This window comes from Lutra lutra, chromosome 2 (assembly GCF_902655055.1).
Source record: "Lutra lutra chromosome 2, mLutLut1.2, whole genome shotgun sequence".
NCBI lineage: Eukaryota > Metazoa > Chordata > Mammalia > Carnivora > Mustelidae > Lutra > Lutra lutra.
Genome location: NC_062279.1, coordinates 171,713,696 through 171,726,059, shown reverse-complemented (window position 1 = coordinate 171,726,059; position 12,364 = coordinate 171,713,696). Strand labels below are relative to the sequence as shown.

The 12,364-nt window shown below is 34.9% G+C and overlaps 1 protein-coding gene across 1 annotated transcript in view; it reads left to right on the top strand.

Annotated features, from left to right (window-relative positions):
* Positions 1 to 12,364, top strand: part of ARAP2 (ArfGAP with RhoGAP domain, ankyrin repeat and PH domain 2) — a 187,313-nt gene that overhangs the window by 19,599 nt on the left and 155,350 nt on the right. Inside the window, 4 exon segments of the mRNA XM_047719085.1 lie at positions 4,295 to 4,332; positions 5,421 to 5,497; positions 6,238 to 6,329; positions 8,356 to 8,709. Of these exon segments, the coding sequence (XP_047575041.1) occupies positions 4,295 to 4,332; positions 5,421 to 5,497; positions 6,238 to 6,329; positions 8,356 to 8,709 (561 nt within the window).

Here is a 12,364-nt window from a genome sequence, read left to right as displayed (position 1 = left end):
ATTTGTGTGTTTTATTTAGATATTATGTAACCTCAAGGCAGTTTTAAACTGATGCCTAATGATTGTGGTTTTTTTTCTTTTTTTTTTTTTTAAAGATTTTATTTATTTATTTGACAGAGAGAGATCACAAGCAGGCAGAGAGACAGGAGGAAGCAGGCTCCCTGCTGAGCAGAGAGCCCGATGCGGGACTCGATCCCAGGACTCTGAGATCATGACCTGAGCCGAAGGCAGCGGCTTAACCCACTGAGCCACCCAGGCGCCCCTGTGGTTTTCTTTTGAATTGAGTTCTATAATGACCTGTAGTTAGTCTGTTGTAGTAAGTCTGTGACGAATTTCAAGAATTGGATTTTTAAAAAAAACATTTTATGAAATGATAGTCCATTTATGGTGTGTAATTATTTTTTGGTGTGGCTGCCTTCTCTAAGTAACAGTTAAATATAGATCCTAAAGGGAGACCATTAACATTAATTAACCTTTATAACGGCTTTTCTTGGTAATTTTAGGGATTAAAACATATATGAAAAAAATAACATCTGTAGGCATGCTGAAGATCCACTTTAATAATCAGAGGTTTTTTTTTTTTTTGCCACTTGGTGTTTTACTTAATATTATTTTTGAAATTGTCCACATTGATGCACATATTTTATGCAGTGACTGTTACATATTATTTTATTAAAAATAACACTCTACAGTTTATTCCCTTACTAGGTTGTTGACATGTTTTTTCTATCACAAGTGAAAAATGTGATTACTTTTAAGGACTTTAAGAAACAAATGTGCACATAAAGGTTCCTGGGAGGAACGACCATTTTTTTTCCTCTAATAAAATAATGATTTGTTCATTCTTACTGAGTGTTTATATTGTGAAGCGTACTTTTTAAATGTTTTAAAAGCATTTTCTCATGAGTACTCATAATATTCCTAGGAAGCAGGCCCTGTTTTATTCCCCTTCAATAAATGAGGAAACCAGGCTCAGGACTCTTAGATAACTTGACCAAAGTCACGAAAGTGTAATTAACAAGAGAAGACGGTAACTACTGCCTTTCTGTATGGGTTTTTAATTTTTGTAAATCAACCATGCTTTATATTTCAAATTTAAAAGCAGTCTACAGTTTTTAGGACAAATGGTGGGATATCAACAGGGCAGAAAGAGACAGAAATGAGGAAAGAGTGTGAGCTTTGCTTCTTCTTAGCTGTGGGAGGTGGGCTGGGAAAGCCTCCTTTCTTTATTGGTGAGATTAAGCACCAGGTCCTATGTCATAGGGCTGTTATGAGGATGAAAGATGAGATGCAGATATATAGATTCCTAACATAATGCTTTGGGCATAATAAGTATTAGAAGATAAAATAGCTTGTGATAATTTATTCATAGATAAATGAGAATATACAGATAACTGATTTTCAAAACAACTTTTTTTCTGTATTGAGCTAATCATTCATCAACAGTAGATCAAATGAAGTTGGTTGATTTGGTAATTGTTTGCAGGTGGATATTTAGTATAAGAATTAAAATCGCAAACATTCTTCTTTATATTTCATATGGCTAATAGTAAAACCAGCAAAATATACTTTAAAACACCCCTAGTAGATAAACTTAAAATTATTCTAATTCCTTTTTAAGTGTGTTTTCTGTATATGTAAAATATGTTAGCTTTTCATTAATTTTATTAAATATTACATGTATCTATAATTTTCTTTTTTGGTTTTTGTATTTAAGACACATTTGTATACTCAAAGGTTGCAAAGATTTTCTTGTGTGTATTTCCAGGCGTTTTAGAGCTTTAGCAGTGACTTGTAGTTCTAAACACTATTTCAAGTTAATTTTAGTATATAGTATGAAGTAATGGTTGGTATTCACATATTTTTTTCCATTTTCCCATTTTTCCATTGAGATAACCATTTGTTCCTGCAACACTTGTTGAAAAGACTGTCCTTTCCCTATTGAATTGCCTTGATTTCTTGTTCAAAAACTGATAGACCATAGATGTGTGGGAGATAGGTGTATTTTTATTCTGTTCCATTAATTTATGTTCTTATCCTTTTACCAATAACACATTGGTTTGATTGCTATAGGTTTAGATTAAATATTGGAACTATATAAATCTCCCAGTTTGTTCTTTTAAATATTTATTTGGACCATTCCAGGTTATTTATATGTGCATGTAAATTTTAGAATCACCCTGTCAATTTCTATGTAAAAGCTTACTGAAATTTTGTTTGAGCTTATGTTGACTGTATATATCAATATTTGTAGAATTGATATCTTAATAATATTGGGTCTTCCAGTCCATTAACATGGTATATCTATTCATTTTGGTCTTCAGTTTTTCAATGTTATATGGTTTTCAGTGTGTAGATCAAAGCAGATCATGTCTTGACCTATTTACCCCTTAGTATTTTGTGTTATGGGTGTTACTATAAAAATTGTATTTCAAACTATTTTTCCAGTTGCTCAATGCTAGTATTTAGAAATACTATTGAATTTGTTAATATTTTCCCCTTCCTGTGGGACCTTGCTAGACTTTCTTGTTAATTTGGGAATCTTTTTGGTAGGTCCCTTAAGATTTTCTACTTAATAGATACCTTCTGCTTGTAAGAGATTTTCCTTTCCAAAGTGCATGCCTTTTCTTTCTTTCACTTACATTGCACTGGTGGTGACCTCTGAAATAATGTGAATGTAAGTGGTGAGAGCAGACCTCCTTGTCTTTCTCTCAATCTTAAGAAAAACCATTTGGGCTTTCACATGAAGTATGGTGTAGGCTTTCCATAAATGCCATTTACTAGGTTGAGGGGTTTTCTTCTATTCCAAGTTTACTGAGAGTCTTTATTGTAAATGGTTGTTGAATCATGTCATTGGTTTCCTGGATCTATTGTTATGACAATGTGATTTTTCTCTTTGATTTTCTTCATTTGGTGAATTACATTGATTTTTCCCATGTTAAATCAGCTTTGGTCTCCTAGGCCAAATCTCATCTGGTTATAATATATTATTTGTATAGGTTGGTTGATTTGATTTGCTAATAATTTGTTAATGAATTTTGCACCTGAATTCATGAGGCATATTTCTCTAACAGTTATCTGTAGTTTTGTCTTTGACTGGCTTTGTATCTGTAGTACTGACCTTCTGGAATGAATTGGGAAATAGTCTCTCCTTTCCTATTTTTTGAAAAAGTTCATATAGAATTGCTATTATTTCTTCTGAAATGTTTGGTGGAATTCACCAGTGAAATGTCTCAGCCTAGAGTTTTTTGTGGGTAGGTGACTAGTTACTAGATTCAGTTTCTCTAATAGATACAGGGATATTAAGATTTTTGTATTCTTTATTATATTTGATAAATTATGTCTCAGAGAATTTTTCCATTTCATCTAAGTTGTTGAATTTATTGGCATAAAGTTTTTTTTCCCTAATAATCTATAAGTATTCCTTTAATGTTTGTAGCATTTATAGTGATGTCCTCTTTTGTTCCTGATACTGGTAGTTTCTGTCTTGCTTTTATTTTCCTTCCCTGAGGTTTATCAGTTTTATTGCTGTTTTTGAAAAACCAGCTTTAGTTACAATGATTTTAAAATTTTGTCTATATTTTATTTCATTGATTTCTATTCTTTTTTTTTTTTTTTCTTTTTATATCCTTGCTTGTAGTTTCTTGGGCAGATAGATGTTTAAGAGGTATTAAGGACACTCTCTTGATCCTTGCATTTATATGGAAAAATAGAACTCTTGCATATAGTAGTGGGTATTTATTGCAATTGTTTCCAGAGTGTTTTCCTTCTCTGTCATTATTATTATGTTGGATTCTAATTAATTTACCTGAAATCTTTTTCTCCCAGGGCAGCAAATTTTTTGAGAAAAGTCTTATGTATTTTCATACTTTTCTCATATACTCAAAAAGCCAACAAATTTTTGACTCAATGTTGTAAAGCTAATGACCAAAAAAACCTACATAAATACTGAAATCTAGTTAGAAAATTAGTTTCTTACAAGTGTATGGCTAGCAGTTTTGAAATTCCTATGTGCATCCTAGCATTGGGCAACCATATTCATTTACTTTTGGGAATTATAAATGTGGGAGGCAAATGCTTATAAAATCCAGTGAAGTCTCATTAAGGCTACTTAGAAAAACTTTTATGGAATTTAGCCATTCTGTTTAATTAAAATCAAATTTGTTTTTCAATAGAAGTATTTTTTTCTATCCAGAAGAATGTATGTCTCTATAATTAATCCTTTACTCAGATAGTAATTTACCTATTTTTGCTTATCTGTTTTAATTTACCTATTTTCCCCCTTTGCTTTAAGCTATTTCCGTGAGAGAAGAAATGTTGCTACCTCAACTGGTAAGTCTGTGACACAGGAAAGTGAATCTCCACATTTAAAGTCTTTGTAAATTAGCACTCATTTTACAGTCCCAACTGTGTCAAAATTGTGATTTAAAAAAAAGCAGCTCACTTGTGGAGTAGGGAATAATGGGAATAATTGTCTGCTAGGGTTCATAATACATGCTTTTAAAGGTGAGTGAATAAAAGAGAGTAATTTGTACTCAGATTCCTGAAAACCTGTACATACTAATGTAAAAAGATTTTTTTGCACCAGACTTCATTTATCATTAGCCACAGTCGAAGGCATTTAACTAAATTAAGTGGTTTCTTTCCATAGATTTATGGAAAGTAATTTTTCCATGGTAACTGGAAAGGGCTGACATTATTTTGGTAAATTGATTATTGACAGGGCTTTTCTTTCTTTTTGAAAATTCTGCTTGTAGAAGTTCAGGAACATTCTTCATAATAATAAGATAGCAAACACTTGGTTAATGACCCTGTAAAAAAATTTGCCATAACAAAATGCAAGTGTTGAGAATTCTTTCTTGTAGATCTGTGTAATTCAAGGACAGTGGAAATTCTCTTGAAATAACTTATTTACAGATGTGTTAGTGGCTGTGATGTTAGATCATATTAAGTAGATTCTGGTATTTTGAATGATATAATAACTAACTGTTATATTAGTGAAATTCTAATAATTAAGTTGTTGAAAATTATACACCTAATACTTATTTTCTGCCATTAGTACTATTCTCTTATTTAGGAATTAACATTATAAATGGCATTTTGACTATTTGCATCATATGTGGGAAATGTGCTTAGTTATATTAATGTGGATCTTAGAGGTTAGCAAGGACATATATGACACATCACACTTTAGGAAACAATAATGTGTCTTCGTGGTGAAGTGAGAGGCATACGCAGTGAATTCTATATCAAGAAGACCATAGGAGGAATTGATTGGAGGGTGAAAATCATAAGCATAATTTTGGACTCTCAGAATAAAGCTTAAGTTGTGATATTGTTATAAAATAATTAAACACTTTAAAAAAAATATCTCACATTATTCACATCTTTTCATTCTTATCCTATCATTCCCCCAAAAGATTCAAATGAGGAAAATTCATCTTCCATTTTTCCTTATGGAGAGACCTTTCTCATCCAGAGACTAGAAAACTTCAAGGTTAGTTCCATACATTTACATTTTTTTTTCCATATTCAAGTCTTTGCTTTTCTGTCTATATTTGCCTCTTCATTTATTCCTTTAAGGTGTTTGAAAAATGAGTTATATTGAAGAAAGAGTAAAATTCTGTCAAAAAATTCTGTTAAGTAAAATCCTGGTAAATGTGTATCTTAAAATATATTTTGCAAAAACATGTTCAGTTTCAGGAATACAGAAGGGTGGGTTTTCAGAATTTTCCAACTTTTAGGTTTTTCCAAAAGATAAGTTACTTTAAAGACAAACCCCCAGAGAAAGCAAAAGCAAACAAACAAAAATCCCCTCAATTTTGCATTGCCTTATACCCAAATGTCTACTTCCAACTATTTATACATCTTATTCAGTTTATCACTTAACCTTTCCTCTTGTGCTCTTGTTGTATTTTATTTCTTGGTTCCAATAAAAGAAGTTGGAAGACAAAAAGTGGCAAAGTAAAAGTGAATAAATTTTGTTCTTGGGTGGCATTTTCTGTTTTTCTTGGTTGAAATGATGAATTAAAATATAATATTGAAAAAGACATCAAAAGACTTCTTTTAATTAGTCTCCCTAATTAAGTTGTTTTTACTGAAAATTGATCTAAGCAGTTAGACATTTGTATAAAAAAACTAAACTCAGATATTGTGGATATTTTTAGACTATTGCTAGCCTAATAAAAGTGTATATAAAAAATCCTAAAATATATATATATATATGTATTTTAATAGAAGAGGTCTATAAAGAATGAATTTTGGACCCATGAAGAAACACTCAAAGGGGAAACAACTACGGAAAGAAACTCTTTTGTCATCAAATCAAGGTATGAGGTCATGATTGATACTGATTAATCCTTTTGAATAAAATGTTATGAGTGTTGACTTCCTGCTCATAATATATTTGTAAGAAAATGGTTTACATTGGTATGTTCAAATCTTTCCAAACGTTTTAGTAACGGCACTTATTTTAATAATTGAATTTAGAATCTCTAAACTGGGCATATAGTGACATTCAGTGGCACTTTATATTCGTTTTCCTAACCGAAACCACTCTTTCTGTCCCAAAGTGGCAGATATGTTGTGGTGCTCTCCAACTGCACATTAAAGATGGCAAGTTATGTTACTATGAAGGAGAAAGGGGTGGTGCAAAAAATATAAAAATGCGGTGCAGCATTTTTATAAATGTAATGTAATCTATCCTTCTTATTGGATGTATAGCATTGACAAGTGGCTTGACAATAATCCAGTTATTTGGATCACACATGAAATTAAACAGTGAGGCACCAACTTAAATTTTAGTGTTCTCAGCTTTGTTAAGACTCCATGTACTACCTCATTACCTAATGTTCATTTTATTTTTGATTTTTATTCTTCCCTTTCCAAGGCTGACATCATTGTGGGTTTTTTGTTTTTAAGAGGAGAAGGGGTGGTGGAGAGAGAGGGAGTTGGAAGGAGAGAATCTTAAGCTGGCTCCACCCCCAGTGCAGAGCCTGATGTGGGGGATTCAGTGTCATGACCCTGAGATCATGACCTGAGCTGAAATCAGGAGTTGGATGCTTAACCAGCTGAGCCACCCAGGGGTCCCAGTTGTAGGTTTTCTTAAGTCAAAACTAAATAATTGGAGACCAGAATGGTGTAATTTGAGCTTTATGCATATCTATTCCATCGATTAGCAAAAATGTCTTTGTAATGAGTTTTTTTTTTTAAGATTTTATTTATTTATTTGACAGAGATCACAAGTAGGCAGAGAGGCAGGCAGAGAGAGAGGGGGAAGCAGGCTCCCCGCTGAGCAGAGAGCCCGATGTGGGGCTTGATCCCAGGACCCTGGGATCATGACCCGAGCCAAAGGCAGAGGCTTTAACTTACTGAGCCACCCAGGTGCCCTTGTAATGAGTTTTATTACACATAAATGATTGAGTGAATCTATTTTGTTATTCCTTTAGTCTTTAGCAGTATGCTTAGTTATTATGAATGCCTTCTGGTGATATTATAGGTTATACAGCTTTTACCTTCTGATTGTCTCCTGAGTCTTTCTCATTTTCTGGCCAACAGCGTGGTGCAGTTTTTTCTCATTAGTGTTGCAAAATAATACAGAAGCTTTCACCAGCTGAGTGTACTCACTATTTTCTGACATTATGATGGAACATAGGATTCTTGGAATTGAATAGCAGAGAGCCAGCAAAGGGCAACCAGTTTGGAAGTAAGGTCTGCAGATAGATGAGGTGGTGGTTCACGACGTTGCCTGTGGACTAGACCTTGGGCCGGCTCCATAAGGGTGTTGGTGAAGATACGAAATTGTGATGCAGGGAGTATGGTCAATCTCAACCCTTACTACCAGTCTGCACCCAGCCCCCTAGAATAAACAGATCAGATTACTGACGCATAAGAAAAATGGTACTACTTCTAGCAGTGTTCAAATATGTCAGTGTAATAAGAGATTTCTATTTAACTTTTTCCAAAAGAATTTAAGAAAATTATCAGATGGATTAATTGAACGCCTAAGACTTTTCTGACCTTAAATTTCTGTGATTTCAGGGTACCTGGGTGGCTTATTCAGTTAAGCATCAGTCTCTTGGTTTTGGCTCAGGTGGTGATTTCAGTGTCCTGGGATTAGGCCCCACCTGGAGCCCCGAGCTCAGTGGAGAGTCTGCTTCTCCCTTTTTTCCTTCTCCTTCCCCTGCTCACATGTGTGCGTGCGTGCACTTGGGCACGTGTGTGCTCTCTCTTTTTCTCTTAAAATAAGTCTTAAAAAAAAATTCTGTGATTTGTTGTTTATAAATTTGCAAAGTAACCAGTGGCTTAAATGACATATGGCACTTCGAAATATTAAGACCATTTGTTTCCCTTTAGCATATATGATAACAGGAAGGAGAATATAAGTGAAGACAAAGTGGAAGATATTTGGATACCTCGAGAGGACAAAAATAACCTTCCAGTAGACTCTGCTTCAGAATCAGAATATTCAACAGTAGAAGAATGCTTTCAGAGTTTAAGAAGAAAAAACTCAAAGGCATCTAAGTCTAGGACTCAGAAAGCGTTGACTATGGACCCCGTCAATAGGCACAGTTATCCATTAAGCTCAACAAGTGGAAATGCTGAGTCCTCGATCGTTTCCTCAAATGCAATATCTCCCTATGCCTGTTTTTATGGATCCTCTGCAAGGAAGGTTAAATCGGGATGGCTAGACAAACTGTCTCCTCAAGGGTATGTTGTTACTAATTTTAACCCTCTAAGTAGCCTAAGTTCAAGTTTATCCATTTCTAAACTTGCTGGGTTGCTGCTACTCCTCATCCCTACCCTTCCCCCATGCATACAGACACAGTTTTTAGGGACTTTCAGTGAACTTTTGCAAATGCTGTTCTTCAGACCTGAGGAGGAACATGTGCAATATATTATATGGAATGCTGGGATAAGGTTCCGAATAGCAAATTGAAAGTTTGCAGTTTCACATCTACATCCTTAATGTTAGTTTCTAACTTTACACTGACATGCACTGTGTCCCAATTTGTAGCAAAGAAAAACAACAGAGATTGAGTTGGTATTACTAGGCCCACGCTGTTTGGCTTTTGCTCATATTATAACAGTGTTCTGTTTAGGAATACAAGTCTTAATTGTAGTTAGGGAAAGTACATCATTGTTAGACTTCAGGCTTCACTGTTATTGATATATTGTTTTGATTTTTGTATGTTGCACAGAAGGTCAGAGTCCTTGAATATTATACTTTTAAAACAGATTTATCATTTCAGATGTTTACAAGGAAACTTCTGTCCCTTAAGGTTTCACAGTACTGAAAATACTTGGGGGAGGGATTATGTTTAATTAGAATTGTTTTCTGGCATCCCGATTTTTGAATGTCCTTTTGAAATATTTACTTGAAATATTCCTCATGAATTATTAAGTTATTTTGGGATGAAATATATTTTTGTTTTAGTAGTTAATATAATGAGACCCTGCAACGTGCTGGTTTTCTTTATTTTCCCCCAAAATGTGCATCATTTCTAGAAAGACTTTGTTGGACCTAAAATAAATTTTATTAGCAGGAAATCACCAGAAGAAACATTAGTTGACTAGTGGGGAACAGATTTTACATTTCTGAAGAAAGTGGAAAAAAAAATCCCAACTTTTTAAGTATATTTTATGGTTATAAATTATATGGTAAAAACTTTATACCATTGCTTTCTTTTAGCAAATTAGGTGTTGAATAAACTGAAACAGAATACTTTTTAGTACAAGTTATCTTATCTCCTTTCTGGTTACATTAGGGTGACAATGTAGTCAACTAGGCCTACTTTTCATCAGTCATCAGTATTATTGCTAACTACATAGTCTAATAGCAAAGGTATGAATAAGCACTCTAAAGTACACACAGGTGACACGAAACAGCGAGTTTGAATATTCTCGAATCTTTCATTTCTGTATAGTTTAAGTGTTTAGGGAAATCCTAGTGCTCTCTCCGCTTATACCGGAAGATTTAGCAGATTCTGGGTATAGAGCCCCCAGCAGCTGTGGTTTCCTGCATGATCTCTGATGGTACCTCATTCTCTGCAGGGTTGATCTGTTTATGCTCCAGGCACACTGAAAAAGCTTTAACATCATTGGCTACCTCTGGGACATTTAGAACATTTTTCCTCTCTATTTATCAGAACTCAGACTTGCCATCCTTCCTATTCTGAATCTGCCTAAGGTTAGATGCTGTAAGTTGTCTAGATTTATGTTTTTCCATTTTAGGGGAAATGATTGAGTTTTCTGCCTTAACAGTTTTTCTCCTGGATACCAGGATGAGCAAAGATCACAAATTAAAGGAACTTGTTATATCACCAAGAGGTTAAACTCTTCTACATGATTTTATTGCTATGACTTGAAAAGAAGTATGTTACTGGCCAAGAAGCATGTATTATTTATTATAAGTAGAATTGGAATTTCTCCTTTTCCTAATTGGACTCTGTAGGCTATTGTTAAGGGTGTTTAAGATGCTCATTAATTAGACAAAGTGATGCTTGCCCCCTCCTTAAGCAGAGGTTACTGGGCTTTATTGAACTCATGGTCATATGTCTGTTTGGTGCTGGGGCACTCTGTAGATGGCATTCTGAACTCCAGAGAGAAGGTATTAGCAAACTTTTTCTGTAAAGGATCAGATAAAATACATTTTAATCTGGGTATAGCCTCTGTAGGATATCTGTGGGAAATCAGCAACTGAGCAGTTGTGGCTTGAAAGTAGCCACAGAGAATATATAAACCAATGAATGAGGCTGCGTTTCAATAAGACTTTATTTATAGGGGCGCCTGGGTGGCTCGGTGGGTTAAGCCGCTGCCTTCGGCTCAGGTCATGGTCTCGGGGTCCTGGGATCGAGTCCCGCATCGGGCTCTCTGCTCAGCAGGGAGCCTGCTTCCTCCTCTCTCTCTCTGCTTGCCTCTCTGTCTACTTGTGGTCTCTCTCTGTCAAATAAATAAATAAAATCTTAAAAAAAAAAAAAAAAGACTTTATTTATAAACACATGAAGGGGCAGATTTGGCCTGTAGGCCATAGAGGCATAAAACAGATTAGAGAATTAACTAGAACCTTATACCAGCTTTTTTTCCCCCCCCTGGGCCCCAAGTAGAAAATTTTAACTGGATAGATCACAAAATAGGGAAACTGCTTTCTATTATTCTAATAAAGATAGAAGTTCTGAGAAGCAGGAGCCCTTTTTGGGGACCTGTGCCCTTGTCATTCTTTGTCCTGCAACGCTCTTCCCCACAGAGCAACGTGGCTTCTACCCTTCCTCCCTCAAGTTCTTGCTGTTATGTGTCCTTTGCATTGAAGTCCTGAACACTAAAGTTAAAATTGTCACTACCTCTCTCCTTCTATGACCCTGTCACTCCCTTAATTACTTTATTTTTCTCTGTGGGGCTCACATGCTAGATGATTTACGTACACTCCATAGGGATAGTCGTCTGTGTTGGTTTTTGTTTATTGTGATATCCTCAGCAGCTAGAATGTAGACTGGAACGTGGCAGATGCTTTTAGTATTTGTTGTTGAATGAAATCAGTGAGAAAACAAGTGTTAGATATGTTTTTTCTTTAAATTTTTTAAAAATAGTTTTTTATGTATAGGGGTTTTATAATAAGAACTGAACTGCAGGGGCTCCTGGGTGGCTCAGTGGGTTAAGCTGCTGCCTTCGGCTCGGGTCATGATCTCTGGGTCCTGGGATCGAGTCCTGCATTGGGCTCTCTGCTCAGCAGGGAGCCTGCTTCCCTCTCTCTCTCTCTCTGCCTGCCTGTCCGTCTACTTGTGATCTCTCTCTCTCTCTGTCAAATAAATAAATAAATAAATAAATAAATAAATAAATAATCTTTAAGAACTGAACTGCAAATAGTATGTTGGTTGAAGATCTGGAGGTGCATTGACAGCACTGGTATACAGTAACAGTGCAGGGGGCTCTCAGCGTTCTTTTTAGGATTCTCTTTCCCTCTTAAAGACACATGTTTTTTCAAAACACAGTTGGAAAACAAAGAGCCATACTCACTTATCCTTCTCCAAATAGTGTTTAAAACTGTCCTCAATTGGGCGGGACATTAAACAAAATAATCAAATTTATAATCTGGGTTTATTTCACATGACTGTCTGTTTGCTTTTGCAGTGCAAATGCCACTCCTGAATCAGTGCATAGTATGTGAAAAAATGTCTAGTAAGAGAGTAATTGTAACATCATGCAACTAAAGAAACACTAGGGCATTTATAGTTGGGCTTAAAGTTATGAACATTCACTTAGCTATTGGTATGATCTAATTATAACATAGCCTGATACTATCAAATTCAAAAATTGTATGGAGGAAACCCAATAAAATGTAGACCTTGGGTCTGTTATTAGTGTTTCA